Source organism: Planococcus citri, chromosome 5 (genome assembly GCF_950023065.1).
Source record: "Planococcus citri chromosome 5, ihPlaCitr1.1, whole genome shotgun sequence".
Classification (NCBI taxonomy): domain Eukaryota; kingdom Metazoa; phylum Arthropoda; class Insecta; order Hemiptera; family Pseudococcidae; genus Planococcus; species Planococcus citri.
The window spans coordinates 29636921-29660363 of NC_088681.1; the positions used below are offsets into that span (position 1 = coordinate 29636921).

At 32.8% G+C, this 23443-nt stretch overlaps 1 protein-coding gene across 1 annotated transcript in view; it reads right to left on the reverse strand.

Annotated features, from left to right (window-relative positions):
* Window positions 1-21691, reverse strand: part of LOC135846717 (uncharacterized) — a 69487-nt gene extending 47796 nt beyond the window's left edge. Inside the window, exon 1 of the mRNA XM_065365960.1 lies at window positions 21222-21691. Coding sequence (XP_065222032.1) covers window positions 21222-21302 — 81 coding nt within the window. The 5' untranslated portion in view covers window positions 21303-21691. The remainder of the gene's footprint in view (window positions 1-21221) is intronic.
* Window positions 21692-23443: the final 1752 nt, after the last annotated feature.

Consider the following 23443-nt stretch of genomic DNA (forward strand, 5'->3'; position numbering starts at 1 on the left):
ATCTACCAACTCATATTAAAATCTTTTAAAGTTACATACCACAAATTGACGAAACTTCAAGAAAAGTACCTACCTAATAAAAATTCAGTGAAATTTGCATCAAACATAGGGTTATTAAAATGCATTAATAATGACGTAAAAATTCGTAAAAAGAAGAATCGTTAAAAAGAAGGTAAAAAAAACTTATGAAATTTTGGTGAAACTTTGTCGAAATTTTGTGAAAATTGCACAAAACATCGCTGAAACATGTTTAAAACGATATAAGAACGCTTCGAAAGCACCAACATCATGGAATACTAATAAAATCCTGCGTACCATATAGGTAATTTTAGCAAAATTTGCATAAAATATCGTGAAATGTTGAAAAATTATTAAAATGACATAAACAGAATTGCAAATGACCGTGGTTTGATAAAATATCTCAGAATTTGAGCGAAAGTCGAATAAAGTTTGAAAAAAAAACTGCATAAAAGATCATAAAAAATCGTTGCAAAATGAGCACAAAAATTACTGAAGATTGTAAAAAAAAATTCATGAAATTTTGGAAAAATTGCGGTAGGTAAAGGCAACAATAAAATTCTTTGAAACATCACTTTAAAGTCGATAACGTATTGCGAAAATCAAAGGGAATTTGTCTACCTAACCTAATGCATTGAGAACGAGGAACAAAAAAAATGATTTGTGAACGTGATTTGGCTCATAATTATTTTCAAATAAAAATATTAATCACCAATCACGGATCACGAATCACGTTTAAAAAAAGGTGATTTGAATCACGAATCAAATCACGGAATTTTTAATCCGAATCGTGACTCTAATCGAATCCATAATTGAATCATCCCTAACCCTGGCCTTGATGGACTTCCCCCCTCCCCTCACTCATTATACCTTACACAAAAGAAGTCCAAAATAATCATCAGCTCAAAAGGTGTATCTAATTTGTTATTTGTGATCTGCAGAAATCAAATGAAATCAATCAATCTCTTTCAATTGATCAATTAAATTCACCGTTTTAATCCAAATTTTATCACTCACCCAATAATCTTCATCGTTGATCTAATTTGATTCAATTTCAACAAAAAGTTTGGATTAAAGTAAAAGTAGAGCAGTCAAATAGGTACCTATTGATGAAATTAAGTAGGTATATGCGGTTGTGCCTCATCTTGATGATCCAATCATCATTCGTTAAAAGAAATTCAATTTACCTAATCCACTTTGAATTTGATCAAATATAATATGATTGCATTAGTTCAAATTGAATTTAAATCAATTTGATCAAATTAAAACAAAATCAAATCGATTAAACGAGATAGATGGTAGGCATCAGGAAAATATGAAAACGATAATAATTGTCATCAAAAAATACCTACCTAAGTATACATTTTTTCACACTGAATCATACGTATGGTTTAAGGTGAGTAATCAGATGAAATTTGCTCTGCCCAGGTTATTTAAAATAATGTTTTAATCATCCCTCAAACAAAAAAAACACATTATGTGCAGGTCTAAATAATAACAATCGAATCGACAATTCAGCGTTTCAATCATCAGCAAATATCACACTGCGATTGAATGATGGAGGTACCTCTTCCTATATTCGAGAATGCGGTGTCATTAAAGTCTTTATACAATAAATAAAATACGCCTTAAGGTGTTAACGCGATACGGTCAAGTATCATTATACACTCGAATTGTTAATTATACAGATTCTACCGATTGTGTATACAATGCACATATCTTTGAATAGGTACACTCGAAAGACGAGGAAGAGAGAGATAGACGAAAGGGAACCGCCGCATCGCCCATCCCACAGTCACCTAGCACCAACATAATAAACCTTTGGCTAATTTTATCGTAAAATGTATTAATCAAGAGACGACTTCCGAGACATCTACGATTCAGGATCGAGTTAAGCAACGAAAGTATTCTAATAATTACTCTGAAACTGCGAACGAATGTACGTGCTCGGCAATCGTAATATGCAGAGGCTCTATACGAATACCTATACCATAATAGCTGCGCGGAATTCGATAATAAAAATACCTAAGTTTTAAGGTAAAGGGAAAGTACAAAAAGAAGATGTGACAGGTGCTGATTGATTTTTATAGTATTTTTCTCAACTCATATACCGGCCAAGTAACCATACCTTTACCTATAGGTACGTACGATTCCAGATATTATTCATTTCTATACATAAACGTGCGTGATCGCAGCTCCTCGGCAATTTCTTTCTTCATCGCCTCGGCTAATTGTTCGATTACGATTACGCGATGTGGATGACGATGGCGGTCTGATTACAAAGCCGGAAAGGGACTGTGTCGAAGTCGAACGCATCGCATACGATCGACAAGGCCACTTAGCATTCAGAAATAATTTCTTTCTACACCAATTACGGAAATATAAAAGTACCCGACGCGACGATGGAACTGATGGAAGATTGATCGTGCTGGTGGTAGGTAAGCAGTAGGCACAGTGCAGGTGGCGCTTGTGTACTTGTACGTTAATCTCTGTAACCGGTAGGCGATTTTCCGCTCGAATAAAACCAGCTACGGTGACTTTTTTTCTCGCAACGAGAGGCATCGAGCAGAATAAATAAGCGTGAGAAAACCAACCGAACGCGAACGATACTACCAGGGTGATCGGTGATTGAAACTAGAAGGGAAAAAATCATCGCAGGATGGAAATGTCATCTCATTCTAACCAGTAACCATCTTATAGTTTAAAGCTTGGATTGTTAACTGTCCACTGTGTCCAACTGTCCAGTTAGATAGGTAGATATACATCTTACGTAATCTGTGACGATATTTAAGACTATGCTATTTGTACGTAGAACTATACCGCTGCTTCGCTGGTTTTTTATTATTTTAACACCTCGTCTCTTTTATTCAACGTTTCGTGTATAGCTATTCTCTATGTAGAGTACAGTAAGCTATAGTCGTATCTGCGCAATATTTAAAAACTATAGGTACCTGGACCTACGTATATGCTATATGCGAGAGTATAGCGAGTGCAGGCCGCCAATAATGTACTCTTAGAAGAATGCGTGAATGAGAATAAATTGTTATTTCGCTTTCATCCGTATTGAGTAACTTCTTCGCGAGTACGAGTATTATGACACTAGATTATATAGTATAATTTTTCTTCACCTTACAGATAGATATGGTACTCGTATACAGCATCGTCAGTCCACCAAAACTTGACCAAGCTTGGCGATTTGAGTAGTCGTAGGTAGGCATAGGTATAATATGGGTGTCCTCTGCGTCTGCAGTCTCGTAATAGCACGCGTAATACACCCGAGGGCTGATCATCTTCCGCTGATATTTCGAAAATCACGAAATTAGCATAACAGAAAGATGCGTGTGTGTGAGTGTGATTTCTCAGATTGTCGTTTGTATTTTGGAAGAATGTAGGTAATGGAGGAAGTCTATAGATATGGTGGGTTGGAATCAACGGTGTCTAGACGAAACTACAGTAACGAAAAAATAATAATAAATAAGTACGATTTCAATAATAATACCTAGATAAGTATTTGGAAAACTACCAGTTGAAAGTGAAATTGTTATAATAGGTAGATGATTCTAATTTGAAATTCTATTACGTCAGGTGTGCTAACTTGGCAGCGAAATTCTTGGCTGGTGACAATTCGATTTTTTCCAGCCACTAAAATATTTTTGAAAATGATTTTCAATGTTTAAAATTGATTTGTAGACCATCATTTCGTCAAAGACATGTTGGAAAAATGTTATACCAAAAAGGTAACCTTCACAACTATAAATCATTCAAAATGAGCTGAAATTTGGATCACTGACGTCTCCTTTTCAATATGTTTCACTTTTAAAATTATAGCACGAAAAATTGTATTTCTTGTCAATTCGTTGACGAATGGGGGAGGGGGATTTTTCACATGTTCGTCTACACATTGGTAAAATATCTCAAAAATGCAAAAATTTTCATTTTTTATGTTACTGATGGTATTTTTGCAATCAGTGCCAAACTTGTAATTTTTTTTCTCAAAAATGAAAAAAAAAATGCCAGTCCAATTTTTTGATATGTTATTCTACCTGAAAAGGACTAAAACTGAGAATTTTTTCAAAACTTTTACTCGTCGAGATCATGGTTATATTTAAATTATAAGTTTTTAAATCGATTTTTTTAGGTTTTTGAAAGTGGCAACACTGATTTTGACATAATTCGTTGATTACCTTCTCAAAGTACTACAATTTGAAAAAAAAAAGTTCAAAATTCTATACCACGTACAACCGGAGCAATTCGCAACTGCATCTATAATTTTGGTCACTGGGGTTTTGCTAGTCACCGAAACTCCAACAACTTTTCAACTCGATTGTGTTTCAATTTAAAAAGTTTTATTTTGTCATCAATTTTTGGATCATTTCGACTATTTTCAAAAATTTGCCAAAAATCAAGAAATTAAATTAGTCTACTGAAATTTAGTATTGAGGAGGGGTCGCTTCTTAACTCGTTTTTTTTTTCAAATGAATGATATTTCAAAAATTGTAATCATCAAGCAGCACAATAAGGCCAGACACTTTCTCTAAATTTTTCTTTAATTTACCTAAGGATTTTTATTTTCAGGTCTCTGTCATTCCACATGGAACGCTTTTATGAATTTTGTAATACGATTGGTACGAGATTATTGCGAATTAAGTGCATGCGATTGCTGAATGAGCGAAGCAAACGAAACAAATGCACTCAATACGTAATAATTCCAGTTCAATCCCTGCATTGTAAGATACTTTTATTCTACATGATGAATGCAATGAAACAAACACATTTTACGTAAATATCAAACGGTAGGCAAACAGGCTATCGACGTACAAAATCTATAGTCCGGCACATGACAATAGGAGTAATTGCACCCCCCCCCCCCCCGCCGATCCTCCGGGACAACTTTTTTCTTAAAGAGGACATCCTGAGGAACATTTTAAAGAAAACTTGCCAAAAAAAAAGTTGGCCTTACTTACAAAATGGCGGCCATTTTGATTGACAGGTCAGCCGAAATCGCAGATTTTGCGTTTTAACATAGGACTTGCACGAACTTTTTCAAACTTTACAAAGGTAGATCGAAAGATCATGCAAAAATTTATCACCTGTCAAAATTTCAAGTGCTAAAGTGCGTTTTTCGATTTTTGGTGAATTTTTGAAAATCAAATTTAGGGCAAAAATGAGGAAAAAAATAAAAATTCTACCAAATTGACCAAGAAAGCTGAAATTTGGGATATACCCTATTTTCGACATGCCAAATCGATTGGAAACGGAAATCTACTAGAGGCTCCAGTTATTTTCAAAAAAATCACTGGAGGCCCTAAAATGACTTGAACCCACCTGAAGTCGTCTTCAGAGGGTGTTGAAATTGGAGTATACAGTAAATTTCAACTTTCCATCTCCATTTGATGAAATTTTGGGGAAATTTCAAGTTTCAAAAATCTGCTGGAGGCATCAGGAATTTTCAAAAAGTCGCTGGAGTCTTCAAAACGACTTGAAATTCACCTGCAGTACTTCGTAGCGTATTGAAATTAGTTTTTAGAATAAATTTTAGCTTTACAACTCCAATTTGATGGAATTTTGTGGGAATTTCGAGTTTCAAAAATCTGCTGGAGGCTCCAGAACTGCTCAAAACGGGTTGAAACCGTTTCCAATCGATTTGGCATGTCGAAAATAGGGTATATCCCAAATTTCAGCTTTCTTGGTCAATTTGGTAAAATTTTTATTTTTTTCCTCATTTTTGCCCTAAATTTGATTTTCAAAAATTCACCAAAAATCGAAAAACGCACTTTAGCACTTGAAATTTTGACAGGTGATAAATTTTTGCATGATCTTTCGATCTAGGTACCTTTGTAAAGTTTGAAAAAGTTCGTGCAAGTCCTATGTTAAAACGCAAAATCTGCGATTTCGGCTGACCTGTCAATCAAAATGGCCGCCATTTTGTAAGTAAGGCCAACTTTTTTTTTGGCAAGTTTTCTTTAAAATGTTCCTCAGGATGTCCTCTTTAAGAAAAAAGTTGTCCCGGAGGATCGGCGGGGGGGGGTGCAATTACTCCTATTGTCATATGCCGGACTACTATTGCTTTTCCAATTTTCGTGGGTCAAAACAACGTGTGAACCGTTCGCCCTTTCTAGTTGAGACTGAATACCGTTTCCCTCTTCCAGCCCCCCTCCATTCCCAAATAATGCATACATCGCAAATTAGGTACTCTTAAATCTGCAACACCTTTTTTCGAGAAAATAATAATATCTAATGTCTCATTTTGGGATTCCTTGAACAAAGATGGAAAGTTTTATAAAATATAACACCACATAAAATTCAATCTCCAATGTACTCACAGTTTTTTGTTGTTTTTTGTTTTTTTTTTTTTTTGAATTAAAATTTCCCACCAGAAGAGAATCTGAGGTAAGTAAGGAGACAATTCAGTAGGTACTGAGAAACCCTGAATTACGAGTAAATCAGTTTCAGAGTTCGAATAAAGATGCACTTTCGATGTTATTTCGTTAAATTTGTGCATCGGTCTATATCGAATCATTTGCATTAATGAAATTAATGCTTAGCTAGACGTTTTAGGATCCCATGCAGTAGATCTAATGCAAGTCGTTGATTAACCTGTTTTCCGGTACCTACCTAAATTTTTTCCAACGATTGTGTGAATGTGAATGATCTTTCAACAACGAAAGAAATTTTCGTAAGTACTAGGTTCTGGTTTAATTATTTGCATACCCACATAAAATCTAGATACACTTGTGTATGTACACGTATTACGAGGAAATCCGTTTGCGGCTTTTCTATAGTTCTACGATGCTCGTGATCGTACAAGTACATACTCGAGTACTTACGTATGCATATGGGTACCTTTCTTTACCCATACACACGTAGGAATATCGGTATGTGCTTCCTCCTCTGTTCATTTTATATACTCTATCATAGCCGCTAATTAATTCGGAAATTTTTCGATAATTCTTACCTATTTCTTCGAAAATATTACGTAATTGGTTTTTTTCGCTTTTCTGTTCCAGAAGTATTAGGTATGCCTACTTCGGATGATCTCTTCTTAAGTCGAGAGTATTGATGGAATGATGGGTGATGCCGAAGACATCGACAGAGCACCCGCATCAATTACGTAACTATAATATAGATACCTTTATCTATACGCTAGGTGATCATTTAAGCGGAAAAATAGACTCGTAAAAAGCCTCGCAATTATCGATCTAAGGATATATTTAACCAAGGTGGTCAAGAGGTCGCACCATTTACACATCTGGGATCGTGTGCTCTATGTGAACAATATCGCACATTTTATGTGTCGGAATGTATCAATTTTTCTAACTTAATTATAAGACGCGTGACCATCCTTACCTTAGTTACAAAATTTTTTATCCGACTTAGCTCTTAATGTAATTGCAATTTTTATTTTACAATACGGACTCAATTTGCCCACGCACGAATTGGTTAGTTGATTTTACAAAGATCAGCTTGGACGTTTGGACATCTCATTTGTGCAAGTCTCTGGAGTGTGGATTCTTTCAATTGGCTTTTAACAAATTGTTCAATGGTAAGTACAATGTGGAATGTGTGTTATGTAAAAAAAGAATAAATCACTAGATTCACGAAGAAGGACAAGATGAACCTATTGGAAGCATTATGTTATGATGTTAGAAATTCTTCTTCACGATTTGAAAATAATTTTTGCAATAATTTCTTATGGGCAGACTTATGCGACCGTTTTAACTATACTTAGGTACTTAAAAGTACCATAGTTGTGAAACGCCTGAGAAAAAATAGTTAGATACGAATTGGTCCATTAAAATGAAAAATTTCTCACAAATGTGAAAATATGATAGGTAAGCAGAGGGGCAGTTCTTTCATAAATATGGTACGTATTTCGTAAATGATAAGAATCATCCCCCACATCTGCAGCAAAGTTTACTGCACAAAAAATAAATATCACACGTAGTAGTTTTTACCACATGCATAGTATTTTTCAATGATCCCACGATATTGATACGTACCTAAGCAAATAAAAGAAACACATGTCAATGGGTGGTTCGTTCAATCTGTGAGACTAAACATACCTAATATTTGGTTTGCTCAGAATTCAATTTTATTTCAGTTTGTACTCGGTGGATGTGATGTAGTTAAGTCTTGTCTGCTCAAAGTGAAATATTCTGTTTCCATTGTAGATAAATGTGATATTTTCCCAAGATTTTCACTTGGAATTTGTATTGTCTGATTTTAAAACGTAAAATCGATCACCATGTGTATTTGATCAGATATCTACTATTTATCGTAAGTGTTTAATTTTTAAAGCACCTATGTTAATTTATGCTAAATTTATTAATGATTTTATAGATTAGAAAAAATTGTAGAAAATTATCCATCCACTTGAATGAAAAAAACTGTGACGCAATTGTATTGATAAAAATCTTCCCATCATTTTTTCATCCTCTTTTAAGAAGAAAAACGAGTAGCTTAAAAAATACTAAAATCGGTATAAAATTTATTACACCCTTAAAAAAAGATGCAAGTGAAATTATCTTGGAAAAATTTTTTTAACAAGTACTGAAAATCTGAAATTATTGTTTTCAATTTTTCACTAAGTAAGTACTAGTTTTTTGAGTTTTTTTATTTTTCGATTTCTTAACGTACTTTTCTGGTTTTTAATTTTTTTAAATTATTTTGTATTTTGTATTTTGTATTTTTTTTTGAGGTAATCTACTCTTATTTTTACCAGAATAAGAAATTTTTTGTCCAACAGTAAAAATCGAATGAAGATCTACAAAACACACCATCTTTGTTACTAATTTCAAAAGCTGATTTCAATTTTTTGGTTTTTAATGAATTTTTAAACATTTAAATTTGCATACTTTTCCACGGAATAGGTAATCAAGATTTCATAAAATTGATATGAAAAATTGAAAATTGATCCCCGGATCGATTCTCATTGGTTCAGAGCCATTCTAAAGCCTCTAGCAGATTTGCGAATTCTCCGGGTTTGAAATAATTGCTCATAATCGGGCCGACTTTGAATCCAGTGCTTTTAAACTCCCCACCCCCACCCACCTACCCACGCATCCACTCTGATCAATTCATGCAAACAATTGTCACACTCTTTTTAAACAAAACTTTCATTCCGTGATGGTGATAATTTTTAAAAATACGAGTAATTGACCTAAAAAATTTTCAACGCAAACGCAAAAAGCTAAAATTTGGTTTGAATCGATTTATGATGGTTTCCAGTCGCTCTGGCTGAAAGCTTCAGCAGATTTTTAGATTTCCTATTTTTGAAAAATTGCTATAAGAAGAGACAAAATTAGATTCAGCCACAATCGTATGTTTATATTTATTAATCTACATTTTTCCTCCTTTATCTTTGGAATTTAAACGAAATAAAAATTATTTTTTCGTTCCTATAATCATAAGGTTATTGAACCAGAAAGCACCAGTAAAATTGGACGATTTCTGAAAATAATTTGTTGCCAATTTAAATCCACATTAATCCAATAGGTACCTAATAATTAACTGTAAATAACTGAAAAATTGTATGTAAAATCAACTGCAGAAAGATCCAGAATGGATTGAAACCATCACTAACCAACTTTCAGGTTTCTGAGTCAATTTGATTAAATTTTAACTTTTCAATTTTTTTAGTGCCAATTCGCTTACAAAAAATTAAAATGAAGGTGCCTGTGATTATTTTTGAAAAAGAAAACAAATGAGAAATTTGTCTTGAAATTTGGTTTATCCTTAATTTTTGACCTTCAAAATTGATTGCTGATGATTTAGAATCATTCTAAAGTCTCTATAAATACCAGATGTTTAATTTTTTTTGAAAGCAATAAGGACCAAAATGAAAATTTTATCAGCGCCCGTAAATTCGGAAGTACCATTTTTATGACTCTTTTAATCGATTTTTGCAAATTTATCTACAGTGATTATTTTTTTTTTTTAAATATAGCTTCATTTTTACCATAGAAATTTATTCCAAACTCTTTCGTTCAAATTTTGGGGTTTTGAGTTCGATATCAATTCGAACAGATAGGAATGGTTCTTGAAAATTTGTGTTTATGTAAATCGACCAGAAAAGCCATACTGATGATAAATTCGAGTTTTCATTGTGGAGGTCGAAAATAGCGAATAAGCCAAAAATCAGTTTTTTATACTTACCGATGCAATTTGTAAACAAGCAATCCCAATTTTTTTTCAAAGCTAAAGCGCTGGAAAAATAATTTAGATTTGAACCGATAACCGAGATCATAAAAATGCAACGAGTATCGCAATACCTATCTTGGGTGGCGGTGGATCAGTGGATCACGAAAAACAATCGAGAAACTTCTTCTGAATTTTATTGAAATTTACACTAGGTCCTTTACAAGTTGGAAGCCATTCAAAAAATTTTAACCTCGAATTATAACCTTTTAATTTTATATTCATTTAAAAATATTTTACAGCTTGGATTTCATAGAATTATTTTCTTTCAGGAATGTGAACCTATATTCAAAGGCAATTTTCCGGGGAAAAGTTGCTACCTACCTAAGTACTTTACGAAGAAATACTTGTCTGTACTCAACGTCATGAAACCAAAAAATTTGTAAGTATAAACAGGTGATTCCAATCAGTTACTGATTGTACCTACTTGAAATCTAAATTAATTAAATTATGGTATTTTTAACAGAAACAATTCCAGTTCATTTGCGTTGAATGCGAAGAAAATGTCTCAAAATATACCACCACCGATGTTATTAATCTCGCAAAAGGCAGTCCAGATTACATATAGAAGAAGGAAAGATTCGGCGACCGTTTGTGGTATTTTCGAGTTTTATGCTCGATGCATACTTATTTTATAGATTTATTATTTCGCCAACACATAGGTACCTACCTACGATAAGTATTACGTAAAAATTATTACATTTACATCGCCAATTTACTTTTTTTAAAAAAGCTTACCTATCACAAAATACTTGCAGGAAAACAAAATGATAAATAAGAACCTGATTGCCGCTTAGATACCTAATTAAATTTTAAAATCTAACAGAATACCGTCCAACACTGGACGAATATGTACCTTTATAATCTCTGAATATGCTCAGATGTTTATTGTAAAAATCAAACAATTTTTAGTCGAAGCAAATTCCATTTGCATCTGACTTGCTTTCATTTCAAGGAGGGGTGGGGGAATTTTCTACCCTAATTACCTTTCTTCACCCCTTTGTTTTTTATTAGCGATTTGAAACGCCTCAATGTATAATTACACAGAAGAGAGAAAATTCTCTCCGTGAGGATATTTACGAGTATTGTCATCACAGTACACTCCACATTTGTGGGTGTGCTGTGGTGTTTTATATGCAGTTTTAGAACAAAGAACGCACAAACATGAGAGTCTACATGTGTGAAAAAATAGCCGAATTAAAATATTTGGTAATATTAGCCATATAAGATCCCTCAACATAAACGAGAACGTGTATTGCAATTCTTAGGTACCTACCTACATTTAAAGTACAGATTACAGAACCGAATTATACGAATAATTCACGACGGCAGCTTCATATCGGAAGTGTTCTAAATGAAATTGATACAAACGTGAATGAAAAAAAAATTCACACAGCGAGGAAAAATATACATCTAGGTAGACGGTATGTACCTCACTCACATACTCGTAGATATCTCGAGCATTATAATTACCGCCATTAAATTGACACAGAAACGTAGAACGATTTTAATTGCTTTACCTACTTGGATATTACGCGAACAAAAAGTGCAATGTACATAAATCCAACCGGAGATATGAACTCGAATTTCCATTATTGTAACATAGATATCTAGATACATAGACATACACGTGCACAAGCAGTACCCCTTAATTACAATTACCTATTATTACGAAATTGTCCGAAATTTTTAAAACGCGTAAAAATTTCCTAGAATGGCGAAATTTACTGGTAAAATGAGCAACAGTGAGTAAACGCTTTACTTAGCAGGACACTAGCCATCATCATTCGGTCTAGTGCATCGAGTGGAAAATGAGAAATCACCTCTTCGTACAATTCATATCCATTTACGGAAATGAAAGAAACAATATGGATTTATAAGCGTTGTTTTATAAATAGGTAGAGGGACAACGCACAAGAATTGTTTTAATCGATATCGTCGCGGAGAATTCGTAATTCGATAATCGTCGCTGTATACTTACTTTCCACTAGATTTTTTTCTGCTTGAGAATCTGTGCGGTACCTACTGATTCAGCGGTGAGAATGTTTTTTTTTTTTGATGGAAAATGAAGAAAAAAGACGATCTACGTTGACTTGTGAACGTGAAGTTCCTTTGTCATCCTCTATTTGTTCTTTTTTTGGTCGTCGGACGATTGTTTGACAAAATGCTACGATTTATTGTCACTTTGCGTTTTTTTCATGTACCTACCTACGTTGAATCTTGCGGTGTAAGTGCTTACCTTCCTCTCATATAAGCCTTGTGGCACGTTGAGGTGATGGGAGCGGGTACACAAAACATCATGTTCCCAATACTAATAAATATATTTTTCACCAAAAAAAAAAAAGTGCTTACTTCTTGAGAGAGTAGGAAATGGAAAATATGTACCAGTACCTACGGATTGATAAAAACACCAACAAAAAAAATTTTTTGTTTGAGATGCTCTAGAATTTTGAACATTAAAATTGAAAAAAGACAAATTTAACAATTGAAGTAGGTATACCTATGAATTTAATGAATCTTGGACGATTCTTAAGAATTCAATTGACCATTTTCCATGAAAAAATTAAAATTTGTTGAACTTAGAACAAAAAGCTGAAATTTGGTTTATTTACTATTATTGAATACTCAAGTACGTATATCAATGAAGGTTTAGAGCTTTTTTTTAAGTTTTAGAAAATGCCAAAGTGAAATTCAGCAGATAGGGTAGGACGTTGTTGTTTTTTTTTTGGGTGTTTATAATTACTAGATAGGACGTTTTTAAACTTTTTTCGAATTTTTATGGAGCCTTTAGTAAAAAATCATGGCCAAATGATCTCAATAAGGCGTAAGAAAAATGTTTTAAATTTTTGGTCAATGTCTGACTCAACCCTCCCCCCTTCCTCCCATGGTTAGAGCTCAAAATTTTGAAAATTAAAAAAAAAATGTGTCAAAAAGTTGTTTGATTCTAATTTTTTCTGTCTTTAAGGGATGATTATTATTATTAATTATGTAGCTATACTGAATTATCATATTTCACAGGAAAACACCTTGTGTTGAGAACTCCTGCATTTGACAAAAAAAAAAAACTTTAAACTTTTCACCTGACTAAAAAAAAATTGGAAAATAAAAAAGGGAAGTATGTACTTGAAGATTTTTTAAATTTTGAAAACTTTGAGCTCAAGCCAGGAGAGTCAAACGTTTATGAAAACTTTTTGAATTTTTCCTTTGTCAGTATTGAGGTTATTTGGTGAATATTTTTGGCTGGGCTCAATCAAATTTTGAGCAAAGTTGAAAAATAACTGACCCTACTCAGCACCTACATGCAAATTTGAATAATAAATACCTAGGTGCGTAATTTTGGTGACCCTTTTCGATCGATTTCAGCACCAATTATCAAATTCTATGTTTGCCAGTTCAAATCCAAAATTTTCTCAAAACTGGTTACTTTTTGAAAAAAAAAATTAAGCCTTTAAATTTGGCTTGTGTATTAATTATGTTTTTAATTTCCCAAATCGACTGATAATATTTTCAGCCACCCTAGAGCCTTTGCAGATTTTTTTGATTTTTCAATTTTCGAAAAATTGTTGTCATGCTTATAAAAGAATTGAAATAAAATTTAACATCGATGAACTCGAATTTATTGTGTTTTTGATCTTTTTAATCACTTAAAGTACTAAATTTCAGAAATTATTTTTAAGGTCCAGATTCATAGATATTTTGAATGTTTTTTTTTTCAAGATGAATTGACAAATTGAAAAAACCGTTGAAGACTTCAAAACGGTTCGAGACCATCACCAATCTATTTTAGAGGTCAAAAAATACGTGGTGCTTTTTCAAAAGTCTAAAGGCTCACAATTTAGGCAAAAAATCCATATTCTATTTTTGATCAGTTGAATCGATTGGTGGAAATTTTGAGACATTCTGAGCCTCCAGCGAATTTTTGTATTTTTCATTTTCGGAAAATTGCCATAAAAAAGTGCACAAATTAGAATCTGCTCCGATCAACTCAAATAAATAATGTACCATCGTTGTACCTACTTAACATTTTGATTGAATTTCGCTCCAAATTTTGAACATTCACTTCTGGCAGTAGGAATTCTAAATTTTCTCCTGCGCTTATTTTTGAAAAAAAAAATCAGTAACGAACGATTCAACTTAAAATACTGAGATTTAATTTATGCCATTTCTTTTACCTCCCAAACAGATTCGTGATCTTTCTGAACAATTCTGTAGACTCCAGCAAGTTTTTGAATTTTCGATCTTTGGAAAATTGCTATAATAAAACGTCAAAAATGAAAATCAGCAAAGATGAACTCAGATATACTGCTTTTGTGACACATTCAATTAAATTTTCAAACTTCTGTTCTGCCAGTCAAGTTGAAAAAATTTTTCCAGCAATATATTTCTCATTTTCAACAAAAATGAATGCACACAAAAAGTTGAAATCCCATTTTTGCCCTTTTTTCAACCTCCAAAACTAATTGAGAGTCTTTCTAAAGTATTCTAAAGCCTTTAGAGAATTTTTAAAATTTTCAAATTCTGAAAGAAATGTGAAGTTTACAGATACCTACCTATTATGTACTCGAAGAAATCGAATTTTTGGAAATTCCTGTCCATAAAGGGATAAAAATCGCGACAAAAAGTGTGCATCCGGGTTTATAATCGCTGAATTGTTTCATTTTAGCTCCTTTTTATGGCAATTTTCCCAAATCTTTAAAATCTTCTGGAAGCTCTGGAGTGGCTCAAAACAACCACCGATTAATTCGAAGGCATAAAAATAGGTACCTACCTAAGTTATAAACAACTTTCAGCTCTTTGCCTCAATTTGATCAAATTCTGCTTTTTTCAGGAAAATGGTCCTTTCAATACTCAAAAATTAATCAAATTTTCAAAAATGAGATTCGCCTCCCAAAATTTGGTCACATGAATGAGCTTTCGATTTTTTTGTGTCCCATATCCAACAATAAAGGAGGATAAAAAGGATTCATTTTTTGGGAACATGAATACCTAATACATTTAAGTATAAGTACTTAATTTTTAAAAATACCCCGGAAATTCAAATTCAGATACTTACCTAGACTTCAAATTTTTCTCAACTTACGTAAATATCTACATCGATTTGCCGTTCAATATGAATCAATTATTCCTCTTGGTCCATAATCTTATATTTAATATTCGAATTCATCTCAAGCTTCGAGTCAGACAAACAGTTATCAAATTATATGCAAAAAAATTAGCTCCTTTCACATTTTCATTAACACTCTACCCATAAAAATTTTTTCACAATTTTCCCAAAATTTTGTCCAAATTCTCGAACGCTTTGTAGCATAGAGATTTAAGCTACCATACGCATAAACAAATCCGCTCAAAAATCCAATCCAAGCCTCCTTATTTATATTGTATATTATTTCTATTAATATATCACCATCGTCAATACTTTCACCATAGCCGGGTGGCCACCTATTCGCGTTCATCTTATAAATCTAACTTTTTAAAGTTTTCATTCGTGTAAATATTATTAAAATTACACCGAACAATGGTACGAGGTTATTCGAAGTAAGAAATAAAAAAGGAAAAAATTGCAGCCGCGTACACTAATCGTGACTAGCGAAACGATTATTAACAACGTTCGCGTGTGATTATATCTCTCTTTAGCTAAGTCAATGAATTTTATAAAAAAATTATTAAATAAGCTGGTTCCGTCGTGTCTGTCAAAAAATTCATTCTATACTTCGTGTATACAGCAAACTGCGGATTGTATAAGATAAGAGGACGACTATATGGACTATCGATCATCGACCGCGATGATATTGAAATATTAAATCATCATCGTCGTCGGATCTTCGAGATGCATTGAACAGATCATAGGTAAAGGTACCGAGAGAAGTACTCCTGGTTTACGCGTCAACGCGCCCACAAACCGGTTACTTTGCGTGCAACGATGAATATTCATAACACGCGGTCGCGGTCGAGCCAAATAAGCTACGTAAATATAGATTTATCTCGAGAATTTACCATTTGTTAGTAGTTTTTTGGTCGCAATTTGGCAGGTGTTAAGTTTTGAGAATACGAGTGTGTAATTGATATCATATTCGTTTTTGGTACCTATAGGTACTTTATTCAAGGTGTCGATGTCGATGTCGATGTCGAAATGCGGCCAGCATGAATTATGAAAAATTGCTGTTTGAAAATTTATACACCTATAAGTTATCTGTATTTTAGCTGTCCTTATATTGCGTGTGAAAATTGGAAAAAGTATCTACTTACCTACCTAATTATAACATGTAGAATAGAAGAGCGAAGCAGCTGGAAGCAAATTGCAAATTCGAGAAAAATAATTATAAAATCAAGTTCACCAATGGTTAGGTATGTGTTTGTTAAAAATTGGGTAATTAATAAAATATTGACCCCGGAGTCGAGAAAGTTTATTTTTAGCTATGTATGTGGCCGTTCATGGGGGAGGGGGAGGGTAAGATGAATTATTGCTCAGTGGTTCATATTTTTCGATTATTTTAAAACTTGAGCTCGGCGTAATATCAATTTACAAAAATTAGCCATTTTATGAAGTAGGTATGCTAATCTTTTTTGAGTGTAGGTTCCTACATACCTGGAGAATTCTGGGGCACAGTTTTCTTCTGGTATAGGTACCTACTAAACTTTTTTAGGTTACCTACATGTACATAGGTATGTATTTTGACTGAATTTTAAAAAAGTGAAAAAATTGACGAGAAATCTTGTGGCATATTGTTCGTTGTGTTTTCGAAATCGATAGCATTGATTTCGAATTTAATATTAATTTTTTGAAACCAGCCCCCAGGATCCTACAAAAAACTTTCAAATTTCAGAAAAATTGAAAAATTTGTGTGACCTTCGGTTTTTTGAGTTTTTAGAATAGCTTATTCTGTCTGAATTTCAACTCACTTTTTTGATACGAATCTTCTAAACCTCATAATAAGTCTTTATAGGAAATTGAAAAAAGTTGATTGATCTATGCTTTAATGAGTTTCCACTTTTCCATAAGCACTGATTTCAAATTTCGGTTGAATATCACACTCCATGATTTTTTAAAGGGGTTTTTGAAGAGGGAAGGACACGCTGAACAATTTTCTGTTTTTTAATACGACTTTTGTAGGTAGTGGAATATCTACATCAATGAGATAGAATTTTTTGGCAGATACAATTAATAACGATAAAATGAAAGATGGAATCTAAAAAAAATACTTCAAGTAGGACAATTTGATCACAGTAGATTTAGAAAAGTAAGTAGATAGGTAAACTTACACATTACATTACTACATGACATAAGACGCGTAAATTGAAACCACGAGCCCTAAAAATAATTACGAAACTTGGAAAAGCAAAAATACAACATTCTACTCGTAAAATCCAGTAGCAATGTATAGTAAACTGACCTATCATCAGATACAGGAGCACGTTCAGGCTCGATGAAATCTGATCCCAGCAGTTTCGATTCGATATAAACAGTAAAGTGAAAAATATTATGCAGGTAGTAACTAACAATATGAGTATGCTAAAACATTGAAAGTAATCTTTATTCAACTCGATATACCCCGAAGACTTATCAAGTAGCAGCATTTCCATTAGGTACACGCGGTATTCGTTTGGTGGTACTTGTATGTTTTACACTCACAGGAAATGAACGCTCGTCAACCAACCAGAAGTTGTAGTTTTGAAAGGTATTATATACCTACTACTTGGAGTATGAATGACAAAAAAAAAAAAAAAAACTCAACATTTTAACCATAAAACGTTGTCGGATCTTGTGTACCTATCTCTTTCATCAAGGAAATACTTACTAATGCATATTTTTAGCAAAAGTGAATGAAATCAAAATCTTAACTCGTTTTACGATAAAATTACAATGCGAGTGTTTTATTATCAAAATCATCTATCATAAAATCTCTACAAAAAATTTGAAGTGATCTGAGATGAGATAAGATGAATTTGGAGGTATATCTACTAAAAGACGAACATAAAAGATCATCAGCACGTTTTGCCTACACCTCTCATTTTGAAGGAACTGGATACAATTTGAAAACACCATAGAAACTTTCAACCATCCTGGGATTAACTTTTCATCGCGAATCCTTCACAGTGAGGAATAGTCAAAAAGTGTCATCCAGAATTTCTTTCTGACTCCTTCAAATTTTTTTACCAGTAAAATATTGTGAAAGAAAATACCTGAAACTTTCTACCATAAAATTATCTAAGTACTTTTTCGCATTTTTATCTGCTCTGAAGAGATGCATTTTGATCATTCATCCATTTTTGTTTTTGCAAAGCAGTCGAGATCCAATATGAGCTCGGAGTAAATACACAATTTGGGCTCATTTCTACAAAAGAAACTATAGAAGTTTTTTGAGAGGGGAGAGGGTTGACTGAACATTTGCTGATTGATATAAGGGGAGGGGGAATCCAAATTTTGAGAATTGATATCATATACAAATGACTCTTATGAAAATTTTAATTTCCTGTTTTGGATTTTTGGGGGCTCAAATGTGATTTTTTTCATTTTAAAACAAAAAGCAAATTGGCCCGAGCAAAGCAGGAGTAAAAACGAGGTTTTTTTGGGATGTTGATTTTGAAAAAAAAGAGGACAGGTTCGAGCGAAACGAAGACGAAAACTTTTGAAAATTTGTATTTTGAGAGAACTGTAAACAATGTTTTTTTTATGCGAGGAGTCTATTTTTTGGCTTTTTAAAATTTTAGAATTTGAAAGTTTTTTTTAGGATGTTAATTTTGAAAAAGAAAGGAAAACAGGCTCAAGTGAGGGTGAAAGCTCGCGAAAATTTATTATTTCGAGAAGCATAAAAACGATACGTTTATGCGAGACGTTTATTTTTTTAGTTTAAAATTTTTATAATTGAATGATATTTTTTTTAAAAAAAGAAGAAAAAACAAGCCAGAGCGAAATGAAAGCAAAAGCTTTCAAAAATTTGGGTTTTGAAAAGTAAAAAAAAATATATGTGTATTTTTTCTAATGGAGAGGAGGGATTCAATGAATAATAAACTGGAGAATTCTGATCATGATTTTTGTTTAGTTTTGTACTTACTCGAATCAACATCATTTCAACACATTTTGAAAATCAGGTTAGAAAAACATATTTTTTTCCTTTCTAAAAATGAAAAAATAAGTATGAAATGGTTGTACATATGCACATAGTTTTGGGACTTCATTTTTTATTGGCATTTTGAAAAAATTCCGGATCTTTGGGTTTTTCTTCTGTGGTTCCAAAATTTTAAAAATTTACATTAGATAAAAATCAAAAAAAAAAAAAGTTTTTCCGATATTTTTTTTCGATGATAATTGATACAATTTTTGAATTTTTTTTTTTTGCCTTTCCATAGAGTTGCATGACCCACAAAAATGATGCATTTTTGGACATATTCAAAAGTTGTGTAAAATCATCTGAAAAAGTGAGAAAATATTAAAAACTGTGTCCTCACTTCTAGATAAGTAAATATACCTCGTATGATCAATCATCACCAAAAAAAAAATATATTTTCAAAAAAAAAACTTTTTGTTGAGTTTCTGTTCGAAATTTGAAACCCTAGTTGAAAAATGTTGATTTAGGTCAGGGATCCAAAATTTCTCCTGCAGTCTTAAGTCCCCCACAACTTTTCAAAGACGGTCCATCCGTATAACCCCACATTCCCACAGCTGTTTCGATGATGTCATTTTAGGATTAGTCATGCTTCAGAACCTATCGATTTTTTTTCTCATCTCAAGGTTCGTTGAAATTTTTGCTTCATCTTCTCGATGAAATGAAAATGAAAACAGGGCATTGAGGGGCAAAAAGATGAGTAACCACTTTCATTCATTAAATGGAAATAATTTTTGTAATTTATTTCGAAGTTAGGTATTTACGAAATCATCGGTAGGTAACTATATAGTCTTTAATCTTAAGAACCAATCATATCACTGAATAATATACTCGTATTTTACAATAAGCCAATATTCGATCGATGATAGCGATATTGATTGCAAATTACTGGCAAAAAATCAAGTTTCATATTCTATAGTAATACACATACATAAATTAGGTATGGAAATTCAATTGCAGATGGGTCCTCTCCAGTGTGATGACTTCGATTTGTAAAATTAAAAACACTCGTACTCGTATGGAAGAAATTACTTAACCCCTGAAGAAATTTTTTGTCATTAAGGATACAGTGTTATTTCTTCAGGAAATTACATCTTTCAAAACTTACGATTTGAAAAACTTGAGAACTCTTACCAGAAAAAAAAGTCTGTTTGACATTTTCCCCAAGTTTTTAACCAAAACTCAACAAATAAGGAGGCAAAATTATTTCGAATGGTAAGAAGATGAAAGTTAGAGATTTTGGTTTTTAGAGTTTCATTTTGGAAACCAGATTCAAGGAAATGTGTGATAATCCATTTTAAGACAAAAATATTCACTTACATCAACTCACTTGCGTGAACTTTCAATTCGATTTTAGTAAAACTTTCACAACTGGAGCATAAACACATTATTCTGTCAAGTTATCGTTTTCTAATTTTTATTTTTTGCCTGTAACTTACCTACTTGAGATTTTTTTCATTTTCTCGCAATTTTTTCAAAGATTTTTTTCGAGGTTTTCAAGTCACAATTGAATTGAGTCGAATACATGAATTGATAAATTAATTGAACCTTGACTTTGAAGTGAAACTTTTATTTTATTTTATTTTTTCAAGACTTTTGTCTTTTTTTCAATATTTTAAAAATTTGAAAATATTCACATCGTCGTTTCCCTAAAATTTCAACAAAAATATTATTTTAGGTAATTAATTGGTATAGTAGGTATGATATCCAGATTGTTTTCTTGGAATCGCACTCCTCCATCTTCTAACAACCTTCTTGCATTGGTAAAAAGAGTCTAATCATTATTTACTATGGGTAATCTTTTTCATCGTCGTATCGTGCCATGTTTTCAAACTATTTGATTCGATGTGAAGAATACGTTAAAATACACAAGACATTGTTTTTAAGGTTTATTAATCTTACCTTGATCGTAGGTTTCAACGAATCCTCATAATCACCGCACACAAAAGTGACACATGCTATTAATATTATTTTCACATACATAATTTAACAAAACAAAAATTACGAACGGAAAAATTATTGAAAAAAATGGCACTTGAAACGATTACGTAAAAAAAAAACAAACAAAAAACTATATACACCGCGAAAATTCACTTCACCGCGTACGTATCACGATTTGTCTAAAATACTCGTACGTCTTACCGCGAAAGAAATAATTTGAGCAAGAATTTTTCCAAATTAATTTTCGGCCAAATGAATGCCGCATTTATGCGAGAATTTGATCCGAAAAAACAATCGCATAAAAGATTCCAAACAACTATTTTTTCGTCGAGCCGAAAGCGTATCCATACAACTGGATCGTCAGGTAGACGTTATCATGTCCGAATGGCGCGATCTTCGACTTGTACCATCTTTGCTACTAGTTGCTAGGTTTCCGCAGATGCGCTTTTCTTGGCGGGGGTGTAAAATTCTCTCGTCCGAGTATACTTTCTCTACACGGTGGAAAAAAATTGCGCGATAGTGCGTACTGCGTACTCTTATAGGTGAAGGTATTTTGACTTTGAGTACCTACTCGATGTACGATGTATGATCATTGATCAACGGTGGTCTATAGGATATCTATTTGCGTATTTTATCGCCATATCTGACTCATTCATTCAGTAGCTGGGTTTGAATTTCATTTTCTAAAGCGTCACCCGTGGTTAATTTTATTCCATTATGTAATTCACCTGGGTGATATATTTACGTGTGTTCTGTCAACTTGCAAAGCTACTGGTGTATCGAATTCGCCTCTGCGATACTTAGAACCATTTATGCAATCGCCAGCTCTGGAGCTTGTAAATTTCTTATCTTTTATCTAATTTTTATTACATTGTAGGTGAATAAATATAAACAAATTTTGTTCACGTAGCCACAAACATGAATTTATCAAAATTTAGTTGAATGATAAAGGTGTGCACGGGAAGTAGAGGAATGGGTTGATGTTTCGGACATTTTGCTCATTCTCGCGTAAGCTTTTTTATACATTCATTTTTTGTCCTGCCACCGAGATAAATACGAGTATGTAAGAGGTTAGTGTAACTACCCCATTACTCATGTTGCAGCGATATCTTTGCATTAGGTGGCTATTCAAAGACGACGCCCATTTTTAAATAGAAATTTCATTTTAAAGATTTTTCCGGCATTATGAAATTTCAAAGCTAAATTAAAATTCTTCAAAAATTATGTTGTTTATATGAAGGGGAAGAGTCGAAGGGGGGATTAGTTGCATCGCCATTAATCTATTTCAAAAAAAATGTACTTTTAGGGGGATCTTGTTTAATTAATGCAAAACACATTTATATTCAAGAAGAAAAAATTTTCAAAACACGAATTTACACAAAGGTATATAGGTGATTTGATTTGTTAATTTTCAACGCTCAGGAGACAGCAGAATCCAGGGGTTTGGGTTTTGACAACAGCAGCATATTATATTGACACAAATTCTCAAATACTTTCATTTGGGATTGGATAGTTTTTTCCAAAACAGATTTGATAGCAACAGGAGCGAAAAAACTACAATTTTTTCGAATATGCTCCCATTTTAAAAGTTCATTTTTTTGAGTAATTTTCAACTCAAAATGAAGGTTTCTGCTGAATTTGTCAAAACATGGCCAACTTTGTTTTGTTAAGGGGGGGGCGAACTAATTTTAAGAATTCGTCATGATTTTTTCCAAGTTCCCAAAAGTCAGGCGAAATATTGTGTGAAATCAGATATAGGTACTCTAAATATTGAATACCTATACTTAACTATTGACAGAGGGCAGATTGGCCCCACTGCCGAAAGTACCCGAAGGTAGTGCTTATATTATGAACCCCTTATATTGAAAATATTGGTAACGTCTGAAATACTTTAGAAATAGGCTAAGTACAAATATAGTTGCGATGTACTCGCGCATATAGGGCTGCGCACCCTTCTTAGATAAAAGGGTTCGCGGCTCCTTTGACATTTATGGCCCAAGATAGGGATTTTGGACATAAATAAGGAAAGTCACATAAATTCTCCAATTTATGTGTAAGTAAATGAGGAGATTCGTTACAAAGTTAGACAAACACCACTTCTACAAAAATCGAGTTAGATATTGATTCTTATAGGATTTTTAACGCTCTTTTCATTGTCGAGGTCTGTTATTTTCAATATAGTA